The 15072-nt window shown below is 37.7% G+C and overlaps 1 protein-coding gene across 6 annotated transcripts in view; it reads right to left on the bottom strand.

Annotated features, from left to right (window-relative positions):
• Nucleotides 1–15072, bottom strand: part of GRM1 (glutamate metabotropic receptor 1) — a 181670-nt gene that overhangs the window by 37254 nt on the left and 129344 nt on the right. For all 6 annotated transcript variants that reach the window (XM_004935585.5, XM_015284285.4, XM_015284286.4 and 3 more), the window contains 2 exons: nucleotides 6625–6871; nucleotides 989–1157 (listed from right to left, as the gene is read on the bottom strand). In XM_004935585.5, coding sequence (XP_004935642.1) covers nucleotides 989–1157; nucleotides 6625–6871 — 416 coding nt within the window. The remainder of the gene's footprint in view (nucleotides 1–988; nucleotides 1158–6624; nucleotides 6872–15072) is intronic.

The following is a 15072-nucleotide window of genomic DNA, read 5'->3' as shown; positions in this document are numbered from 1 at the left end:
TCTCCTCTCCTCCCCTCCCCTCTCTCTTTTTTTCTTTTTGTCTGTGTGTGTGTGAACATTTCCTCCTGCATTCTATGGAAATTGTCCAACAGATTTCAATGGGAGCTGAAGCTGGCATTTTGTATGCATGTTGTTTACATATATACACATACACAAACTGCACAATCTCAAAAACAGAGAAAAGATGTTTTGGAGGGCAGTAAATACCAATACTACTTCCCCTCCAGGTTTGATGGAGTATTTCACTACGCCTTTGCCAAATAATCAATCCTCAGTTGCTTATAGTGGAAATATACAATTTAAAAGCTGCAAATATGCTTATTGTATGGAATTAAAAAGAAAAAAAAAAACATTTCTAAGGTGGCATTTCTGAATGGGCTTCTTGCTGTTTAAAACTTACAGCATCCATAATATTTTGATAGTGGTAGAACATGTCTTTATGTCATCCACACATGGCAGGTGGCAAAATATTTGTAGTATGATTCAAATGTTACTGTTTGTGATTTCATTTTTGTTTCCATACCTCCTGTTGTGAAAATGAGATACAAACAGGGCTTTCCTTCTTTTTTCCCTTCTTCTTGTAGATGTTATTGTTGAAACAAAATACTGGATTCACATGGGTTACATTATCTTAAGGATGGGTCCCCAAGTGAATTCCAGCCATTGGAATTCCATCCATCTACTGATCATTGTAGACAATGACTAAGTGAAAATTTTATTCTTTCTCACACAAGGTGAAATTTACCAGTCTTGTCATCCTGGAAGATTCTGTATCATTACAAATGGCAGTTTTAGAAAGCATGGGTCTTTGCATGGGACTATAAGAACAAACCATTGATCTAAGAGTTTTTCTGTACTTTTGGTTTTCTCAGAGATAAGAAAGTTCTAAGTAACATGTCCTTTGTCTTGAAAGATGATTGCTTGAGTTTAGTGAAAGAGCACTGCCAGGTAATACAGATTTTTATGGTAGAAAGTGTTTAATGCACACCTTAATCTGCCCCTTCAAGCAAGGCTCGCTGCACACTGATCGGACCATTCCACTCTTGTTCATCTGAATCCTGTAGTCATCAATGTTGAGGACACCCTCGTGCCAAGTTCCAATGAGGACATAGTCGTAGCGGTTGGGCTCTATGTACTGCAGGTTCATAATGTCATACCTTCAAAGGAAAAAATACAAAGAGAGTCACTGTCCTGCAATATGAAGGATAACATTTTACTTTGGATTAGAGTTTCCCAGAAACACCAAACACTTTAGGATTTGCAATAGAATCACAGTAAATAACGTCTCTGATTGTCACGTTATTATTGAGTGCCTGTCCCATTTACAGAGAACTGTGGGTAAAAAAAAAACCTATGTGTCTAGGAAGAACTGTACACAAAGACACCAAACTCTGCAAAAAGTTCACATGTAAGCACTGTTTGGATGGTGCATTCTTCAGCCGTTTTTCAGAATCTTTAACATTCACTTGGTGGCTACATACAGGCTGTCTGCAGTATAGCTCCTGCTGTGAATCCTGAAATAATCCTCCAGTAAAAATACTAACTAAACTGGTAAGTCGTAAGTTAACTGTCGGCATTAGTTGCATTATCCAGCTCAGTGAGATTGATGTGAAAAGTTAGCAAATCAGCCACAGTATTAACTCTCTTCCCATGGGCAAGTAGGACAGAACTTCCAAAGGCTAATACAAAGGAAACAGAAAACACTGCTACAAAAAGCATTCTGCTTCTCTACCTCCATCATTGCCCTCCACTTGTAAGGCCTAATATGTATGCACACCATTTACTAAATGTTCGGTTCCTTCTTTTACTAAAAGAATGTGGTTTGTGCAAAGCAGTGATTAACTGTGGTAATTTCATAGTAGGAAATAAGCAAGAATGTGAGAATGAATAGCGGAGAGAGCACGGGGAGGAACAACGACAAAAGAGGATGAACCAATCAGCTGGCCTCTTAAGATGAGAGTTAGGTGGGACGTATGCACAGGAGAGGTAAAAGAGGGCTGCAAACCAGAAATCAGCACTGGAGCTGAAAATCACACAGCATTTTCTGTTTTACAAGTTTGGAATTCACTGCCTTGTTTTTCCTTACTGGATTGTCTCAGGACAGAAGATTCTTTAGTTTATATTGAGTGTTGCCAAGCTGCATGGGCATTAGGAATAAAAGGTAAACAAAGTATAAGCTATAAATAAAACTGGAATACTTGGTTCAGGGCAAACAGGGAGAATTATCCAATGATTTCTCTCTTCCCCATTGAGGTTCAAATATGCAAAATCTCAACTCAGTAGTTCACAGAGGAAAGGCGCTAGAATTACTCTCTAGATACCTAGTTTTGTTAACTGAATCTTTGAGATCTCTCTAGCGAAAGATAATTAAAAAAAATGTCTACTTAAAACTATATTTAGATCTCAGTCTTGCAAATATGCACCCTCAGACAACGTTGGTGCCACTGCACAGATCCACTGATTTGCACTGGAAAACGAACTCTCACCACTGATTTCAATAGAGCTCCAAACAGGTGCAAAAAACAGCTCTGCAGCTGTGTGGTTGGCAATTGGCTCTTATCTGAGGAACTGCTAAGAGAAGGAGTAAATTTCAAAGTCTCTAGAAAACAATTCTTATTTCCCATCTCTTACAAAGGAATAACATAAAAAGGCATGCTTTTTTCAGAACAGCAAGAAGCAGTAACAGCAGGGTACTTTATAATGTAGATTCAATAAACAGGAGTAATTGAACAGGAATGTACATGGCTCTTTCTAGCAAGCACAACCTACTTGGTTTTTAGTGTGACCTTGAATTGGACCAAAACAAAATAACTTACTATGGGCTGGAAAATGAACACAGGAAGGAAAATAAAAGATTACTAAAACTTCACATTCCCTTAATGGAATTTTCAAGCCTACACAGATTGTTTACTTTTCTACCAAAACATATTATGAGGCACAGAGTAGAATTACAGTAATATCAGTCAAGAGCTGGAAAATTCAAGGATATGATTTTATTTTAGGTTGAAAGCCATTCTTACATTTTCTGATAACACTGTTCCCTTTTGTATAGTTATATGTCGAAGAATAAAGTATGAAGACTACAAGATCTTAGCAGTCTTGCATTTAACAAGTTGTAGTACAATGCTTAAAGCTTTGATATACAGCTTGAATTTTAAGTGGAAGAATGTGATCTAACAAATACATTTGCTATGGAGACACGCATAAGTTCCTTATCCTTTCTTTCTTTCTTTTCTTTAATGAGAAAAATCCTGCTTTGAGAAAGGACAAATTCAGTGCTTCGATACCTCTTTCTATCACTATCCCCCTGAGCAGACATATACAACTTTAAGAGTTTTGACTTATGTCCAAGCTAAAAACGATTATCCTGAAATAAGTGAGTTTGACAAGATTTGTGAAGCTCTAAGAAGGTGAGGATCATGGAGGCAGCTGGATGTCACACACGTACAGCAGCATTTACAGAAGGTATAAAAACTTTCTGCGCATAAGAAAATGAACCATTTTTTTAATGTAAGAGCAACCTCTCACATATATTGTGAATTGCCATGACCAGTGAGTTGGGATCATGCAAAAAAGTTATTTTTGAGGTGAACCAGACTGCGAGCTGCTCACAGGCACATTCATACTCTGAAATAAACTCTGGTTAGCCTGAGATAGCTGAGGTTACCTTGCTCAACAGCCATAACACCTATGTTGACAGTAAGTTTGGTATCCTGGAGTGGCAAACAACAAAGCTGAACAATGCTAGGATATAACTGGCCTAAACAGCCACCCATGGAGCCAAAGTATGTCTAAAAACAACTCTATGTGCCCCACATTCCTTTATATACCATGTATATTTTGAGTGTTTGCACTACGCATTGATAATTTATTCAAAACTTTGGAGTTATTCAATGGAATAACCATGTTTGAAGCCAGAACAGCTACTGGAGAGAGTCATATGAGTCTACAACTAAGATTAGTTAGAGCAAAATGAACAGCAATGTTTCTCTCAGCTTGTGAACACATGAAAGGCCCAGTGCTAGGACTGGAGACAACTCCTGTCAAATGTTCCATAGTGTTTTATGGTCAGAGGTCTATGCAAATTGTCCTTGAAAAATAAGTTTCTTCATAGTAGCCGTAAGGTAGAAGTAGACATATTAGAACATACAAGAACTCAAAATGTTCTGCCATGAAATGCATAGATCTGTCCTCTGCGCCTTGCAAAGGCCCAAAAACAGACGTGGAGTGGACTCCTGCATGCCTCATTCCTTCTGCTGCCATTCTGAGAATTTGGGTGACACAATTAGTTTTGAGAAAGTAAATGGGATGTACTCAGTGAATGTCAAAAGTTCAGCAATTTTATAAGCATATTCTTAATAGCAGTACAGGGAGCACATACTGTTGTCTATTTTCCAGAGATGTATCCAAATCATTTTTCCTAGAGGCAGTACAGTCAGTTAAGTGACTGCATTTGTGCACCTCTGATAAAGCTCTGCTTCACAGTTCTGCATAAATATTCTCCAAAGAAAAGATTTCACACAAAGAAATAAACCTTTCAAAATCGCCTCATGATTTCAAATCTCATTTTGATAAAAGCTTGAAAGTATAAATTGAGCCTGAGATAGAAAAAAAAAAAGAGTTATATCTAAACAAATGGTTAAGCTTTGACAGAGCTGTAAGGAATTCAAAACAGGGAATTGTATGAATGCCAGGAAAACATAACTGCAGGCATCTCTACTTTTTCTAATTGTGATTAGTGTAACCGGGGGGGCTATGAGAGACTGTTGCTCAAAGAAACTTACAGACCTTGTAAACAATTGCTGGCTTCTATGAGGGAACACTGCCTTATTCCATCTTGTGGAGCTGATTTGTTTACATGATACAGTAACATAACCTCAAAAAACTTTTTGCATATTTATGATACCTTCTTGCACTGGCATAGAAAAGCTGACAAATCAGCCAATTTCAGATTGGTCTATCTCTGATTTATTTAGATGCTGCATGCTTTGTGTGGCTTTTCATTTTCAGAATTCAGTAACAGTTTGTTCTAATTCTGGGATTTGTACTGATGAGAGCTGTGGAAATGCTCTCAGGTGACAAGATAATAAACAAGATTTGAGCTCAAATTGGAAAATTACATTTAACGTCAAACTAAATAGCGAAAAAGTAGACAAAACAGAGTATGCAAATGCTTCTATGGACACAAATAATGCATAATAAATTTAGAGTTATACTAAGCAGTAATTTCTCAATGTTATCTGAACTATATGTGCTAAGATGTGATTTATACATTTGCATCAAATGTATGAGTATGTGTAAGAATGTAAGGAATTGCTTGCCCATTAATTTCAAAATCTGACCTAGTTCATCTACACTTCAGCTAAAAATAATCTACAGTATGCAGTATTCAATGAGAAACAAGACCAAACTGACTAGCTTTTTCTTATTCTAAATGCAATAAGCTGTTAAAATGAATATATTACGTGAATGCAACAAGAATGGAAAGAACAGAAAAAAAAAGTTCATCAGTTTTGATAACAAAAGGTAGGACTAGATATAAGGGTTGCTTTAAGGCCACCGTGTCTTGCAAATATTCTTTCAAGGCTGCAAACTCTTGTTTACTCCAGAGCACTGCTTTTGTGTACTCTTGGCATTCAGATGCATTTATGCAATAAGCCCAAAGATGGAGTGAGAGAGTCTTTTATAACACTTTAATAACTCAGTAGGAAAACTAACTTAAATGAAGAACTCTGAGCAGAATTCAGTTAATAATAAATCATGTGCACCAGCAGCTGAATTATATTTATTTTAAATAAATAAATAAATTCAACTGGGAGATGTCTCACTTAAAATAGTTGGACAGAGCCCACAAACCTAAGTGAAGAGGGAGAGATTTGTCAGCTGTCTTCCATGAGAGAAATCAAGGTGATGGCCAAGTCCACAAAGTTGCTGTCTCTCTCATTGCTTGGGTGCACACTGTGTCTTCTGGGGGGAGGGGAAGGAGGGGGCATTGACAGTAGCAACTACCACAACTGGAATCTACTGGACCCCACATGAGAGAAACACAGTACTCTCTGGCAAACACAACTACTTATTCTGCCTGACCTGTCTTTGAATTCTGAGACAGCTGAATTTATTTGAAACTAGTTAAGGAGAGCACACAGTAGTTCAGCAAGCAAAACTAAATACTTTCTAGCATGGATGCACTGTTGTGTCCTGGGGCACATGGAACAGCTGAGTTCCTGTTGGAAAAGGATATGCTCTACAGACCTAACTTTAAAATTTCAGCAAGCAAATGCTTCACTAAACTCCAGTCACTTGTATTAGGCCTTGTCCATATTAAAGCCCTAGTGCTGAACACAGATACCAAAGATCTCTGAGATACGTAGTCTGTCCTCTCCCAAAACACTAGAAATTTTACAGGCTTTACAGTAACTCTTATCCCAACAGAAGTGCCTGTTTATCAATTTATCATGTGTTATCATTGTTATTCCTTTCTACTAGTAAGACTAACCCAGATAACTCTGTTTCTGTCTCAGTGTACTTGCTGCATGCTTTAGCAAAGCAGCCAAAAAAAGTCAAACCAGTAACAACACCCACATCCCAGTATCAGGTATATGTTGAGATGAAACTTTTTTTTACCTTCCTGGGGCATCTCCCTTTTCATCAAACCAAACTTCTTCTCCAGAAACACCAATGAATGTGGACTTGAGGAGAAACTCCAAGAGTTTGCTGCCATCAATTGGCTTCATAGCATCACACAGCCCAACATGTCCTGGGCAAAGGGAATGATGCATATTTTGGAGTCCATGAGCCATAGCATATATAGCATTGATGACGAATCCCATTTTACTGTCCTGAACATAGTTTTCTTCTAGGCTTTCATTACCTAAAACAGTAAAAATAAAAGTATTATTATAAACATGAAAACAACATGAACATATGAAAAAGCAGTAAGAGATTTAAAGGTTTTTCTTAAAAGCTTTAGAAGTATAAACAAAATGTAAGAAGGGGATTAAATTTACATATATATATTTGTCAGAAATCTTTAAATCATTGAAAGTGAAATGAAATGGCATTAGAGAAAACCACAACTTAATGAAATTGTCAGCTTTAATTTGCTTTCTTTAGAATTATTGTTTTTCATTCCGCAATGTTACTTATGCTAAACAGGGTTAAACAGCTCAGCACCAGAAGGATGCAACTTTCTTAAAAGTTCGATTTTTGAATATTTTTGAATATTATTGAATATTCACATTTGAATATTTCTATTTATTTATTTATTTATTTGGAAATCTCTTAGTTTTCCGGGCCAGTATAGCAATGTCCTTCCAGTGGAAGCAAGCAAACAATGTAAACCAGCACAATTCTCAAGTTATCAGAACTATTTATGTTAGCTGAAAGTAGCAGAGAAGCCAATTCCTTTTTGCTACAGGAAGTCTAAGGAAGTTTGTAACACTAAAAGGCATTTTATGTAACTGCAGCTGAGAAGATCCTGCATGAGCAGACATGCAAGTCTCTGTCCACTGACCAGAAACAATGTGGCAGTGAAGGCTTTCCTCTTGCGTAGGTTTTAACTCCAATCTGCTGACACTCAGGCCCTGCCGGAGGGTGCCATTTGTGGCTGCAACTCAAGCCAGACACCATGGGGGTCAGGCTGTCCCCTGTTTCCCGTCACAAGCTGTTGGACGCTGCCAGCACTAACCCTGAGTCACAGAGGCCTGAACCACACGGGTCCTGAGGGTTGGGGGAACAAGAAACCTCTCTGTTTTGTTTCCCTTCCCCTGAGTCATTCTCTCTCAATATGCTCCAAGTTTCAAGATGCTGCTATCTGTGGGCCTCCCACGTTACTCGGTGTTAACAGGCGTTTGCAATCCAGTCTCTGGTACTTAGACACAGTAACACCTTGTGTGTGCTAGAGAAGTAGGATGTGTGAGAGACTAGGTGTTAACTGACACTTCTCAAACCCAGGTTGGAGAAGGTAGCTGTCATTCTAATACAAAGAAAAGAGGAAAATCTACAAGTTCACAGAAACTTTCAAGTTAAAAAACAGCTCCTTCTCCTAACGAAGATACTGTATGTCTTTCAAACCAGATAACGAAGACATTCCTTACACTCATCCTTGGGAAAAACTGATCTGGAAGGACTTCTCAGCTTCTTTGCTTTTATCTGCTGATTAGTCCTGCAAGACTAACACACTGTGAATTTACCACTCCTGCCTTCCTGTAGACAGAGAATGAATATGGTCTCCAACCTGATGGAACAGAGAGGTGGAATGCTCCTGAGCTCAGCATTGCAGTCATGAAGACTGTCAGTAGCAAATAGCTGAAGAGCTGACTGATAGGTCATGGTACTCAACTGTTTTCTACCCAAGAGTTTATTTCAGTTGCCTCCCTAATTTCTCAATTAATTTTAAGAAGTATAGAAACATACACATCAGTGACCTTTGCAGGAGATAATGACAGTATCCATATACTTTTCCTGAGACAACTGTTCAGGTGGCTGCCAGAGGTAGAAACCTAAATGTAGCAGAACTTGCCAACGTTTTGAAATGAGATTATTTTCTTCAAGTATGTGTTAACACAGCAAAGTATAGATTTGGTTTCTCATATTTCAATATAATAAGCATACCTCCAAAGAGAATAAATATTTGATGGTGGGAGGATTTGCTTTTGAACAATTAGATGTGATCATCTTGTTTGCTTTGAGGCTTGAAACATATAGTGTCCCACTGCAGAGATGACTGCTTTTCTGCACTTATAGAAATAGTTGTACTCGAGTGAAAAGTAACATGCAAAGCCTAATCTGGTAATGAGTTGTCCACATATCAGTAATATAACTTCCCTATGTGTAAATAAAAGATTTTACAGTAAGTTTTCTATGAGAAGTCATGCTTTACCTAAACTTAGCTTCCAGCTGGCAAAATCAAATTTATTTCATTTTCACCATCACAAGTTGATGGTAAAACAATATTGATACAATTATGTATTTGAGCTTGTAAAAATTCACTTATGAGAATCAGTAGGAACTGATCTTTTTAAACAAGGGAGATAGTGTAATTATGTTGAACCAAAGAAAAAGTAGAGGCAATCAATGTTCAATTTGGTTTTCACAGAGTAGCTGTTTAATAAATGCAAGAACTACATTTTGTTTGGTGCAGGGCTCCTCTGTAAAGCTGTTAATTTTCCTCAAAAGGTCTTTGAAAAGTAACAAAGAAAAAGGTAGAACTCTGGACTGAGAAGTTTGTACTTTTCTTTCTCCTCTCATCCTCTGGAAAAAAAAAAGAAGAAAAAAAGATCACTGATCTACAAAAACTACTCAGAACACTAGGGTAAATTAACACTAAAAACAGAAAAGTACTTTATTATCTTTCTTTTTTATTATTTTTTGCAGGGACTTTAGTTTTCACTAAGAACAGAAAAATTGTAAGCTATGTGAGTACTGAATTAATTTAAGTCACTCAAATTAGGTCATTCACTTTTTGGATGACATTGAAGAATTCAGGTCTCCTACATTTCATGCTTATTTTTATATTGGATGCAATGCAAATCTTCCCTTAATCATTTCCTTTTAACAGTTCCTCAAAACTTTGGGTCATTTTATTTTATTTTATTTGTCAGTCAGATGAAAAAGAAGGATGTAAAAATAAAAATAATTTTTAATAACAATACACTCTGGCTGTACACAATAGAAAAATGCTCCCAGCACTGCTAGAAATAATAGCCTTGGTAAATGCAGAAGAATAAATTTCAAGAAACTTGGTGCCTTTCCTTTCACTATAAAGTGCCTCAAATGTAACTAATATTATCTTCAGGTAGGGACTTAGAGCTGAATGTAAAGCGACAATTAGTATCTAGTGCCTTTGCTGTGAAGCAAGTATGGGGCTATCAGCATTCTCTAGAGCAGAGAGAGTACTCATACAAATTTCACCAGATCAACTGAAATTAAGAAAAACAACACTATCAAAATTATAGCTAGAAGTGACCTAGACTTAAAGGCATAAGGTAAAGATAGGAAAAGTCTATGCCGGTGTTCTCAACAAGAGATTAAGCAGAACGGACTTCTTGTTTGCAGTTCTCAGGAAGGTTAGGGAAGGAAGGAATATGGAATGGAAAGAAATGTAGAAACATTTTGGTTGAAGAATCAGATCAGTAGCTAGCCAGTTGGTAAATTTTGAACAAACACACACGTTTGATAAAGAACACAGTCTGTTCACAGATGACTCTTGATTAGAATAAAAGCCAAAATCTGTTGAATAAAATTATTATAAATGATAATTTCTGAATTAGGCAGATATTTTTTGCCTTTTCTTTTTTTTTTTTTTTTTCCCGGACCTCCAAACGAACTGAACATTTAATGTCACATAAAAAGTGATTTTTTCCATTGGTCCCATTTGACCTATCATGAAAGAAATCATCTTTTCTGACAGTCCTGAAAAGGGGCTGAAGGTCTTAGAAATAGTACACACTCCCTTCCTTAATTGTAGTGGTCGCTCCTAGGACTGAAATGCTTTCTGGGTATGCAATATGAGATCTTAGCTTTGTTGCCAGCAGCATGGTGATGGGCTACATTCAGTAAAGTGCTCATTTAGAAAAAGAAATTGTTGTGGAAGAATAACCAGTGCTAAATTTCCCAGGAATGCTGAAAAAAGGAAAACTATCATACTTGGTCTGTGTGCACGATAGCCTGGCACAAAGCCATGCCAAAGAGAGATGAGTCTTCCCTGCAAGAGAATGCCAGGAGACAGAGCATAGGTTATACCATGAACTAGTAGAGCAGCATGCAGGCTTGCAACAAATTTCCCCTTCTCGTTGAAGAAACCAGGAATGCAGATTTCCTGTTCTCTCTCTTAGTTTCACTGTGCACTGCCTTAACCAGTGACTTGGAGAAAACATGTCCATCTGGCTCTGTACAAATCTGTGCAGAGATATGCTAGTGATATGACATGCCCTTGGAAAAAAAAACAGAAGTCACTTATCTTGCAGTGTCCCACATTAGAGAAGGCCTGACAAACTTGGACCACAGCAAATTTGTGTCACAGGATCTTGCAGGGAGAAGAGCAGAAGGCCAATAGCCGACCTGATCGGTCATTTCAAATCTCGGTCACTAGAAGTAGCAGCTACAGATTATTTTGGTAACCAAATGGCACATGAAAAGTGATGAACAGACTGATATCATTTTGTAAAATTCAGGATACTTGGCTCCTTGGAAACATTAGGGCACTTTTATTTGGATGCATGACCTGCTAATTATAGCTTTACCTTTGGATGTATAGGAGAGAAAATGCAATCAATTCCACATTTCTTTTTTGTCACCAACTCCTTGAATTTTTTTTTTTCATCTATCAGAATTATTCAACTTTAAAAAAACAAAACAAAACATTATGATGAGCCAAAATAAGATTCTATTAAATAATTTTTGAAAAAGGCTTATTTTTCTAAGCTCATTTAGCATTGCAGTTTCAGGTATTTTACAAATACTGCCAGTTCTTTCATTCTTACACTCTGTTTATGTTATCTAACATCTCTTGTGTTATCTAACAACAAAGATAACAATATAATTATTTAACAAATTTCACCTTAAGGCACTGCAAAATGAGTACCACAGATTATAATGCCTCTAAATGCAATTAGTACAAACATGATATGTTCACTACCTGCACAGTAAATGGTTTGTTCTCTTCATACTATCTTTTTAAACAAATGCATTCTGTTCATTAATATTATATGGCAATGGAATCTGAATAAAATCCTCATCTCTTGATGACTCTTGTTGACTCCGCTGCACTCAGTATGTCCAAATGTAGTCAGAAGTAACAAGTTAGATTAATAAAAGCTATTTATTGTATATGAAAACATCCGAACACCCACCACTTTCAGCCCAAAATCAAGTAAGTATTGAGAAGAATTACTATTTTTTTTCTTTTTATAAGTAACTTCTAGTTATCCAAGAAATTCCAGCTGTATTTGCCTGCTTATGAAGGTGAGGCCAGGAAATGCTACCAAGTGACCAGAACAAGGAACTACAGATGAGGGCTGTAGGCTTTGCTTGTACTCTTTTCAAAGACTGTGCAAGCTAATGTGACTGCCAAAATATTGTGGAAAAGTCATTTCTTTTCATAGAATCATAGAATGGCCTGGGTTGAAAAGGACCTCAAAGATCATCTAGTTTCAACCCCCTTGCCACAGACAGGGTCCCAAACACTAGACCAGGCTTGTTTTACCCTCTTATAAAAAGGCTTTGTTTCAATCTGAATTAAAATATGATTTCATTTCATTCAGTTTTCATGAGACAGAATGATAGACTGAAAAATTTGTCACTGACCATAGCAAGTGTTCCATTTAACCTACAACAAACAATCCCATCATACTAAATCATTTTTTTCTAGTATGGTTTCTACCCCCAGAAAAACAGGTCTTTTATTTTTTTTCCAACAAAGGTAGATCATATGTAATGGTCACTTCCCAATTCAATGCATCTTTGCTGCAGGGAGGCAAGTTCAAGAAGCAGCTACATACAGAGATGAGAGGGTCCTGACTGACAGCACATACAAGAGGGATGACATACAAGAGGGAGCACATACAAGTGGAACTTGATTCCCATTGTAATGTGAACTATTTGTTTGACTGAATGTAGCTCTAATGCTTATCAGGCAAGTGTGAAGAAGGACATATTGTTTAAGAAAAGGGATCTTTCCCTAACTGCCTTCTGAACGTCCTGTCACCATTCTGTACAAAATAATGCTATGCTTTCTGTAGAACAGCAGGTGGCTCTGCCATTTGGCAAGAACACAGAAATCTTTCACCGGGGCAGATAAAGGGAAGCAATATCTGGTGTGGATTCTACACCAGATTTGAAAACACTGATAAACATTTCAAATTGAACAGTACTCATGAAGCAATAAATGGAGTTCACAGGGTTACAGCCTTCATTTTCAGGATGTCATTAAATCAAAAAGGTTCCATTTCCATTCTTCAAATGATTTTTTTTTTTTAATTTTCCCAAGCAAAGAGATTCTATTCATGCAATTATATTTGATGTACTTTTTCCCCAGAAAGCAAGGATACAGTTCCAGTTACCAGCTGAGACATCCTTCTATTTTCTTTCTGAGCACAAGGAAATCTATGGGTCTCTCAGACACTACTGCTATGTCTGATGAATGCTGCTTTTTAATTGAGATTGGCTTACTTCTAGTTTTAGATAATACTGCAGGGAGAAATTAAAGCAATTCAAAGGGTGGGCATTCAGCAGAAGCACTTCAAGTTTTTTTTCTCTAGATTTTCTACCAAAGACATTAACTGCATGCTTGCTGCAGCAATATTTGTATGCAAGTTGTTATATATTTTCACTAATAAAGTAAGACAAATAACTAATGACTCTTTCTCTCCTGAAAAAGAAACATTGTGTAAATATATGAGGCTGTTCTGTCCTTACTTTCACCTACATTTCTTTCACAGATGACAATTCAATGGCTAAAGAAAGCCAAAATATTAATTCAGCCATCAAGAAACACAGGTTTCCATTCATTCCAGGTGTCTAACTTTAGAAGATCAGTTCCCTTTTTAGATTCACTATACACATACACCCTCTGTGTCTTCAGCTTCCATGCCTGTTTTTGTGAGGATGCTACATAGTCATCCAGTGTTCGAAAAGATATGTATTCTTTTTGTCTCTCCCTGTGTGTTGGAAGCAGTAAGGAAATCTTTAATTAAATTTACTTTCTTGGTTCTCCATATCATGTTATGTAAGCACATTAGGGCTTTAAGAGCTTAGTGTCAAAGACTCTAGAATGAGGCTGGCATACACAAATACAGCAGTGCCACGGTAAAGCTGAAATATTATGACTGGAATGACTACGCAAGCTGCTGATTCACTCATTAATCAGAGGCCAGAGAGTCTCAGAGACACTAGGCTCTAGGCAGGAGAAAAGGGACACAGCAGTGCTGCCAACCCTGAGCCACGCTGAACTCACAGATCCAGATCACACACAAAGTAACTTAGGAGCAAAGCACTATGGAACAGATCTCTTTCTAACTGCTCCTTTCTTCCCCAGTCTGAAAATTTGCTTAGCAGACACAGGAGTCTGGAGCAATCCTCCCCTCCCTGCCCTTTCTGCTTCTCTCCATGGACAGTCAGACTCTCACACAAACACATGACTTCAGGAAAAGAAGATTTAAAACACAAACACCATGTGATAATGCATATAACTCATGTTCACGCTGTGGGAGACGACAAAGTTGTGTTCAAATGTGCCAGTAACCCAGAGAGCAGAGAGAGCTTTCCTTTTACATCTCCTTTCTACTTACGCAAGGGCATAAGCAAGGGATGAGACTGTCATTTCCCAAAGGCTGGCTGAGCTTCACGTTAATGGGAAAAGGGGGCATGCCTGCTGTTTGTACGTGACAGTGCTTGGGTGAGCAGAACAGCACGTCTGGGTGAGATACTATGTGTTGCGCAGTGTTGCAGCCCCTCTCCAGCTTCAGGAGAGGCAAGAGAGAAGCTGGAGAACTTTGAGCAGTGTGACTTCGGCAGCATCCTGTCACTGGGGAGGGAAACAGACCTGTAGCGAATAAAAAGTTCCTTTTCTCTTTTCCTATAATTCTGCATTGCCTACTCTCTCATGTTGATTGGCAGTAAAAGAAAAGGACTCAAAGGGAAATGTAACACTGTACCTAAAAACCATACTAACAAATGCCAGCCACCTCCAGAGAGGGCTGACCCCAGCAAGGTGGAGCTTGGTACCATTACAGGGTTGTCCATGAGCTGCACAGACTGTCTGCACACACATTTGAGACTCTAGTCAGTAAAAGTCAAAAGAAAGCGGTCACAGTTGAAAAGCTGCATGGATATGTGCCTACAGAAAGTGTTTATAGCAAGAGAAAGAAGAGTAGGAAACTGGACAACAAGGAGAGAACTTTCACTACAAGTTAAAGTATATGGCATGTGGTGTGTAGGTCTTGGTCCAAGTAATATTTCATTTTTTCTTTATTTCTTTATTTTGGAATTAATAGATTGGAAAACAAAAGAGGAAAAAAAATGTTCCTATTTGAGATAAATCTGTTTCTGTATCTTGGACTCCCAGGCAAACAC

Source organism: Gallus gallus, chromosome 3, assembly GCF_016699485.2.
Source record: "Gallus gallus isolate bGalGal1 chromosome 3, bGalGal1.mat.broiler.GRCg7b, whole genome shotgun sequence".
NCBI classification, from domain to species: Eukaryota; Metazoa; Chordata; class Aves; order Galliformes; family Phasianidae; genus Gallus; species Gallus gallus.
The sequence above is the reverse complement of the archived record's forward strand: the minus strand, read 5'-3'. Positions and strand labels throughout refer to the sequence as shown.